Source organism: Cuculus canorus, chromosome 17, assembly GCF_017976375.1.
Source record: "Cuculus canorus isolate bCucCan1 chromosome 17, bCucCan1.pri, whole genome shotgun sequence".
NCBI lineage: Eukaryota > Metazoa > Chordata > Aves > Cuculiformes > Cuculidae > Cuculus > Cuculus canorus.
This window is the reverse complement of record NC_071417.1, coordinates 238,126-247,068: the sequence shown is the minus strand read 5'-3', so window position 1 is coordinate 247,068 and position 8,943 is coordinate 238,126. Positions and strand designations below refer to the sequence as shown.

Below are 8,943 nucleotides of genomic sequence, written 5' to 3'. Positions count from 1 at the left end.
GGAAAGGGCCATTGTTCACCACATTAACTGTCCCAAAATGCCGTTAACACAGGATTAGGGCTGTCCAGTGACACCACAGTACCCTCATAAAGCCAAATCCAGAGCATGAGGTGCTGAAGCTCACCAGTGCAGCCCAGCTCACCAGCGCAGCCCAGCTCACCAGCGCAGCCCAGCTGGTCCGGCAGTGGTAACTGGGAATGTTCCTATCAGGAGAGTGCTTCAGGAAAACATAAGGATATGAAGATCAATTCCAACAAAGAGGAAGATTCAAACGCTGATCCAGAGGTTTGAGTGCAGAGGAATTCAAGCAGGGAGGTGTGAAACTCAGTTCCAATGATGGTTTAGCACAACTGATTTTCTCATTATGTGGGATTATGTGACTGGCAGGCAGGTCGCAAAAAAAAGCCCAGGCAGAGGGTACAGGTAAAGAGCAGGGACTGATACAGGGCTAGGGCATCTTTGGGAAGGGATACACAGAAGCAAATATATGAAGACTAAAGCAGATTGGTAGCCTCTTTCACTGTTTTTCCAACTGCATATGTTTCCTTCCTTTCTTCTACATGAGTCTTGTCACGTCACCTCTGAGGGGGAACAGTGGCATGCGCATCCGTTTCTCAGTCCTAAAGGGCGGTAGCAACCCTTGTACTAAAAAAGGTGTCAGATCCCACATCGTTAGCATGAGTCACAGAGTATTGCTGGTCCCTCTTGCAAAACCCTGGTGCTGCTTTTAAATCATTCATTGCTTCTCTTGGTTCAAATGTTAAGCAAAAGTGGAATTGATCATTCCATGTGAACCATTTCAGCTTATTTCAAAAGAAATGATCTTCAGTTAAATTCTATGGTGAAATTGTGCACTTGTATTTTGTAATAACCTGCTCATTTGACACAGGCTCATTCCTGCGTGCCAATCTTCCAGTGTGTCATGCTGGTCTGAAGACACAGTGGCACTGCTGACATTCAAGAACTTCATGGAGGCCTGTCTTTCAGTGAAGGTGGTGTGTGCACTCAAGCTCCAATTACATCTCTTCTCTTGGCAAAGAGAATGCCAGTATAATGCATCTTTGTAAATGTTCTTTCTAAATAAAGAACAGCCCCTAACTAACACCTCTGTATCTGTAAATCTCCTTGCCTGTATTTCAGCACTAATTAGAAGACAACATATGGCACAAAATCTACCTCTAATAGGATTCCTGATTCTTCACCTTTGCTTTTGTCTGATCACCAGGCTCTTCATTCATCTTTTGGCTCATATTCTGTCTTATTCACACAAACAACACTGGGTTTGTACATAAGCTTGCTACCATTCTCCCCTCTGTCTTCCATATACTTAACATGTTAGGGATGAGAAGGAGCACATAGGTAAGGGACACTCAAGTTAAACTGAGCTTGCTCTGCAGACTAGTTTCAGGTCCCAAAAGGCAAATCAATCTAAACATTGCTGGGCAGGTACTATGGGGCTGAGCAAAGCCCTAGAATGGCTGGAGGGCTGGGCACAGTAGTTCTGCACCATGGCACGAGGTGCATACACCAGGATGAGCAATGCTGGTAGGAGCCTGGAGACCCCTTAGCAGCCCTCCCGGTAACTCTGTGCCTGGTATTTGTCCTGATTATGTCAGGAAAAGAGTGAAAACACAATCACCTCTAATCCCAAAGCCTCTCTTGCTATGGTATGGCTTCTGTGCAATTGTTCTCAGCTTGAATACCACTTCCGCCCTTTTTCACAGGCTGCAAAGCCCCCCTGCATATCCTCTTTAGAATAATTAAATAAATATGTATCTGGGCAGTAATAGATGTAATCACATTAGTGGTCAGTCGTTAATGAGTTGCTTTGCTGCAATAACATCATGCCTTTGAATTGAAAGGTTCCAGACTTTACCAGCAAGGATTTAATCTATTAAGTAATGATTTTTTTACTTAACATCCCAAGAAAAACATCATGCTGGTTCATGTTTCCTTTTAAGAAATTAGAATAATTTAATTTCTCAGAGTTTAAATTAATTCCCAGTATTGTGACATTAACACCATCACAAGGTGCTGAAGCTGCTGAGGCCCTCAGGCAGCTGCATCTGTCAAGTCCCCAGTGCCAGCAGAGCAGCGAGCACCTTAAACCAATGGTTCATGAAGGGTTGTCTGTGCAACAGACTTTCAGCATCAGAGAACAGAGTCATTAAAAGCTGAGTCTGTTGCCAGTAGCCAGGATAAAAGCTAATATCTGGGCTAAGAAAAAGAAACAAATAGACTAAGGTGAAATACCAGGAATGGCAATGCCTCTAAACAGAAAGGCTTGTTTGCCCTGTGTTTACTAAGCATGATCTCCCCTGAGAAATAATTGTCTTGGATTAAGTGATTTGTAGGAATCAGTACCGGTAACAGGTACAAGAGAAGGTGGGGTATGGGCTGCAGATATAACTCAAGCCATGCACTGGGCTCTCTTCTCAGCCCGAAGCCCTGGGCAGCTGCGCCATGAATGTCTGTCGGCCGGCACAACAGCACACAGAGGCCAGTTATCGGAGGAAATTCGGAGTTCCGTGCTCCCAGGCAAGTGGCAAGGGTGGGGCTTTCCTGTGCTTACAGGCTAAGATAACTGGCATTTCTCCCCCCTTTTTTGATTGTTCTTCTGTCCTGTTTTCTATATAATCATTACTATCATCATAAATACAGATGTTATGCAGTTTCAGCCTGTGTTCTGGGTTCCTTCCTGTTCACCCCTGAGACAGTTCTGTCTCTACGGCTGGTTCTTTCGCACATTCTCCTCTCTCTGACACCAGGGACTTTTCTGCGTGATGGTAAGCAGCCCTGGTTTGACAGACTGCACAGCTCCAGTCACACATTCCTCCTGGACTCGCACACTGGAATTTGCAGTTTTGATTAATTGAAGTAAACTGTATGTATTTCATATACAACTGGAAGAGGAGATAACTCTTCTTAACTCTGTTTTACAGGCAGCCTCTGTTAGGAAGACATTTTCCATGCTAGAAATGTTTACAGCTCCTCAGGCAGAGATAATTGATGGGAGGCTGCAGCCGTCTTGTTGGCATGTCCACATCGTGATGGTCCACAAGCTGCTGACGTTCTTGTTTCTTTTTTGGGTGCCTTGTGGCCAATGTTTGTCTTTTGGTTGGAAAAAGAAGAAGTGAAAGGCCACATCCAGTGTGCTGTGACCTCATTGCCATCCTCCTGTTGCCAGTGCTTGGGTCCTCTGCAGAAGAGTCACCAGGATGCAAGCAAAGTGTCGCTCAGCACGAACCTATCCGTCATGTTCACAGCTGTAGATGTGGGTGATTCCTTTAACCTCTACTCATCATTGTTGCTGCTTCACACAGGGACTTTTCCATTCATGTTGCATTCATATCAATCTTAATATTCCCATCACAAATCTCTGCAGGACACACTACATGCTGTAAACTACTCTACAACAAACTGCTTACATTGAGGCAGGAAATGTGTACTTTTCAGTTCTGCAATCCCCTCTTCACTGAGGGGACACCCTGGACTAATTGAAACCAAGCCAAACCAGTTCAAAGGTCAGCAGGAACATAACTTTCCATATTATCTAAAACACCTACATTTATTTAAGACAAACAAAACTAATCCCAGGTTGAATCAGAACAAGCCTTTTTCTGGACACCCTGTGGCAAGCCACTGGCCCACAGCTCCCTGTAAGCACAGTGAGGCAGCAGAGGGGAGGCCTGCTCCCTTTCTGCTTCAGCTGTGATAGCAGCAGCAATCACACCACCACCACTGACTGCCTCTGCCAGCCCGGGGCTCTGAGCTGCCGCTGGCCGCAGGGCTGAACCAAGGCTACTGTGCAAGAACAATCCCAGAGGCCAGCAGCCCACGAAGAGACTGTAGCAATTACAATATCTATATGGCCCGAAACCTCTTGCAAACCCAGTCTTTTGGATCCGGGCACTTGACCCACTGACACACCATAAAGATTTAAAATGTTCTTGAGCAATTAAAACAGCAAAGCGAAGTTTGAGGTCTTTGTGGGAACATATTTGCATAGAATGCCTTGCTCTTGGCTCCAATACCAAAACAAACAGGAGTTTGATGTCTGGTGTAAGCTAACAGTGGTTATTCTTCCTGGACTGAACTAAGAATCTGACTATTGGTACTGACAGACACAATGTGCAGATCCTGTAGTCAAAGCCGTTCCGTGTTCAGTCCTAAAGCGTTCGGTGGTGCCTGTGTACACTTTGCCGTCTCAGTGTGCCAGAGATGGATGTCAGCGTGCTCTCTTTTGGGAAACGATACGTTAAGCTCTGATCATCGGGACCTCTCTCAACGCCCAGCCACAAACTCGATCAGAAATAGGAAACCCCTATTAACGGCACTAAAAGGGCAAAGCGTGAGCGGCCGCAGTCCGGGAGCAGATTCCTTCGGCGCCCCGCTTGCCCAGCAGCCGCTCCCGGAGCACAGGGACGCCCCTCCGTACCCATGGGGTTCCCCCCTCCCGCCGGAGGGGCCGGGCCAGGCGCGGGGGCGGGCGGTGGGAGGGCTCCCGGGGGCTCCTCAAATAGCAGAGCGCGGCGGGCCGAGCGGCGAGTTGGCTGGGCAGCCGGGCTGGGACGGCGGGGAAGATGAGCTCGGCGGCGGTGGAGATCCTGGGGCTGGGGCTGGGCATCCTGGGCTGGGTGGGGGTGATCCTGGCCTGCGGGCTGCCCATGTGGCAGGTGTCAGCCTTCATCGACGTGAACATCGTGGTGGCGCAGACCATCTGGGAAGGGCTGTGGATGAACTGCGTGGTGCAGAGCACGGGGCAGATGCAGTGCAAGGTGTACGACTCCATCCTGGCGCTGCCGGCCGAGGTGCAGGCGGGACGGGCGCTCACCGTCATCGTGGCGCTGCTGGGGCTGGTGGCGTTGATGGTGACCGTGGTGGGCGCACAGTGCACCAACTGCATCCGCCCCAGCAAGATGAAGTCCCGCATCGTCATCGCCGGAGGGGCCATCTACATCCTCTGCGGAGTCCTGGTCCTCATCCCACTCTGTTGGTTTGCCAACATCGTCATCAGTGACTTCTACAACCCAACGGTGCCGTCGTCCAAGAAGCGGGAGATGGGGGCCGCGCTCTACATCGGCTGGGCAGCCACGGCCCTGCTGCTCTTTGGGGGCTGCCTCATCTGCTGCTGCTCCTGCTCCCAGCACGACGAGACCTCCTTCCCTGTCAAGTACTCAGCGCCACGGCGGCCCGCGTCCAACAGCGAGTATGACAAGAAGAACTATGTCTGAGTGGGCAGGCTGGCTCCCTGGCGGCACAGACGGGCAGCTGCCAGCTTCACCAGGAGCCTCCCTGTGAGCACCAGTGCTCTTCTGTCTAGAGACCCTTCTGAACAGCCTGGGAAGAAGTGGCCCCAGTTACTGAACGCTCTTCCGGGCCCGGGGTGGTGGGGGACTCTGAGCGGCCTGGGCGAGCTGCAGCTGCTGGGATGCCCTGTCTGGTCTCCACCACTGCCACCTGCCTGGCCCCTGCCGCAGCACCGTTACCATGAGAGCTGTGAGTACTCTGCCCCGGCTCCTGCTGACGGTGCCTCCCAGGGCACCGCCAGGCTGCTGGGACCAGGCAGCCGGTGTGTGCTGTCACTGAGGAGCAGCGTCCCTTCTCCATTGTCTCTCCCGAGGTCCTGCATCTTAGCTGAGCCTGCTGGACTTCCACTGGTCAGGGGGCTTGTTCTTCTCTTTGGGCAAACTAAAGTAGAGCTTCTTGTCTAAACCCTGACACTAACTTGATCCTTAATCCTGCAGGCAAATTTCTGTTTGGGGAAGGTTATTTGATTTTCTCCAGTTGTTTCAGTTCCTCTAAGGAGTGTGTGGGTTGAAGTGTTTTGAAAGAGGTTTTGGATAGTTGTTGTCCTTTAGTGGAATACAAAGCATATTACGTTAGGCTGCCCCCTTAAGATTTCTCATCCCTTCTTCATCAGCTTCTGTTCTCTTTTTACTTGAATATGAACTCGGTGCCAGCACTATTGGAGAACTGGATTCAGAGACCTGGAAGATCTCTGTTGTGTCCTGGCTCCAGCAGGGCATCCCTCTGCATCCTCTCATCTGCACTACAGTAGACTGGGAACATAAAAATTGCCCTGGATTCTGGTGGTTGGGATATGGATGGCTTTCATGGCCTTCTTGCTGGGCCTCGCTTGCTGCCAGGTGTGAATTGTATGTTCTGTCGGACATGCACTTGATTGGCTCCCACCATAACTTATGTTAATGCGTGCTTTCCTTCATTTAACAAATCAGACAAAGTAATTGCTGGAAGAATTTTCCCAAATATCTTGACTGAGACTTTGCACAGGCAAGTCAGGAGTTGTGAAGTTGTGGCGCTCACAGTTCTTGTCTCCTTCATAGTGCCCTGGTCACATTGTGCAGACTGGAAGGAAGATGCCCTGGGCAACCTAACTCATTTTCTGCCCTCAACACCTGCTGAACTTCCTCACAGCCTGCAATGCTAGCATACACCTTTCCCTTTTATACTGCAGGGACAAACATCTTTAAAGGAGGGGCTATGGGTTGTGTGATACTCTTCAATACGGATTACTTGTACTTCTAAATCAGCGCAGAATTCTGCTACACACTATGGCAGCACCTGTAAGGAGATTTCGGCCAAGAGTTAGTGAAGAAGCATGGTGTTTGTATCCCTCAGAGCCCAATGCTGCAATCTCTTGGGTCCCTCACAACACCCAGCAATACGGTGCACACCCAGCCTGAGCATTTAACTCCTAACAGTTTCTGATTACACTGAGACTTATGAACTAACAATAGCTGTGGGTTTGTGACAGCTCGACATCGACTGTGTTCATGCTTTGCTTAGCAAATGTAAAACCCCAGTGGTATCAGTGCATTTGCAGACTTCAATGAGAGACTAAAGCCTTGCCCCTGCAAATATTGATGCTGAATATTGAGCACACGATTTACCCTTTTGAAGATAACTACTTTCATTTTTTTAAACACATACGTTGCAGGGTCTGAGCCCGTCAAACAATACAAAAGCAGAGCAATATGTCTAAAATCAGTTTGTTCTATCAAGAGGTGCAGATCTTATACATTTAAATAAAAGTTATAATATTGTTGTTAAGATGTGATATGTAGTTTTTGGTACAAGAATGACAATATTTTGTATTTCATCATTGCAACTTTTTTTTTAACAGTGTAACCTTGTAAACTGTAAATGTATTTAAATGCATATATTTTGCAAGAAATCTACCAAAGTTGGCTTGTTACCTGGTTTGGTGCTTTTCTTTGTTTCATGGTTACTTTATTTTTATTTTTAATTTTAACGTCCAACTGTATTTGTCACCCAGCCCATGGACACACTGCATCCACACTCAGCCCTCTTGTTCTAGCAAACAAGTCAATAGATATTAGCCTAAATCTCCTTTTCTCTCAAATTAAAGAGTGACAAAACACAAAACAATCCTATGGACAGGCACACCTGTGGATGTCCTTACTGTAGAGACTTCAGCAGTGGTGCAGGATCTGGGCTCTGACCAGGAGGCTGAATCTTTCTGGGCAGTAGTTGATAGCATTTAAAAGCAAACTGAAACGCGTGCCTTGGTGAGAAGGAGGGAAACCCACACCTTAGAAGGGAAATTTGTTTAACAAGCCAAACTTCTTGATATGTAGCTTTGTGTCACAGCAGGGCTGGATCCACTTAAAATGAAAATCTGAAACACTGACGCAACCAGACCTCTTGGAAGAAGCCAGCACTATGCGTGTGCTGGTAGATATGGTCTTGTCCTGCCAGAACCAGAACTCCCTGCTCATCTAAGGTTTCACCCAGGTCAGTGCCCAACAACGCTGGCAGGAAGCGGGGCTTGTTGTTAAAAATGGTCTTATATTTAGTCTCATCCTTCAGTATTACTTGTTGCTGCGCTTTGAAAAATAACCCATGGGAACGCTGTTACTGATTTCACTGACTTCAGGGTAAAAGTCTAGGTTGTTTTTCGCAAGGGTTTGTTTTCCAAGAGCAAAGACCTAATCCTGAACTCCAGGACTCGAAAGCGCTCAGGATCAGGCCTGAACCTCATCCCAATGAAAAGAGGAACTTACAGCATTTGTTTACTATTTTTGTTTTGTATTTATGGTTTCATATAAAAATAAAACCATCTAAATGAATCCCTGAGAAGGGCTACTGTTTTGTGTGAAAAGCACTGGACAGTTTGGGCTCAAGAAGGTGGAATTTGCCCAAAGGGGAGAGCTCAGTCCCCTCTGGAAAACGGGTGCTTCCCTCTGTGCGGATCATCTCTCCGCTGCAGCCCCAGACAAAAGAGCAAGTAGCAGTGGTTGGTCTTGTGCTGTGAGCACATTAGGAAGTGGACTGTGAGCCCCAACTATTTTGAGAAGAGCTCTGAGCATGAGGCTTTCAATTCCTTCATGTTAAAATTAAAAGGAAAAAATCCCACTGCAGCTTGGATCGGCCTTGATACCTGACCTGATACCCTAATCCTTTCTGCCACCCAGATTTTTAAAAAGTGCATTCAAACTGGGGAAAAACATTTTCACAGATGCAGCTGAGCAGAACCTGTGAAAGAAATGGCTGTTAAAGGAAACTATAGAGGCTAATTGCTAGTGGGGAAATCTGCCCAAGTTCCTGGAGTGCTGGGGAGGTCTTTCAATATTTGAGAGATGTGGGGTCTTTTTTGAAAGATTTTCAAGCTTTTCTGAACAAACTGTTGCTTTAAAAATGAAGAAAAAACATCTTCAAAGACTTCATTTTGCTGCATTCTTGCCAGCTCGGTTGAGATTAACAAAAGCTACTTGCCACCCTCCTACTGCTATGCACATGCTGAGCTGGAAACAGGGTGTCTGCCGGCTTGGCCTTTTTCCTGCTAAATGAACCATTTCATAGTTATGAATTTGAAAGTAACCTGTGGTTCATACCCTGCAAATCTGGTTAGAGCCTGTCTGTGCAAAGAGGGGAAGTGCACTGGACAGAAGGAAAAGG

General features: G+C 47.6%; 1 protein-coding gene across 1 annotated transcript; it reads left to right on the top strand.

Annotated features, from left to right (window-relative positions):
• The first annotated feature begins 4,560 nt into the window (after positions 1 to 4,560).
• CLDN5 (claudin 5) lies at positions 4,561 to 8,115 on the top strand. The gene has a single exon (XM_054082784.1). The coding sequence runs from the start codon at positions 4,584 to 4,586 to the stop codon at positions 5,232 to 5,234; it is 651 nt and encodes a 216-aa protein (XP_053938759.1). The 5' UTR covers positions 4,561 to 4,583; the 3' UTR covers positions 5,235 to 8,115.
• Positions 8,116 to 8,943: the final 828 nt, after the last annotated feature.

What these genes read in the sequence shown, in the direction of transcription:
- CLDN5 (XM_054082784.1), top strand. Translation starts at nt 4,584, where the DNA reads ATGAGCTCGGCGGCGGTGGAGATCCTGGGGCTGGGGCTGGGCATCCTG.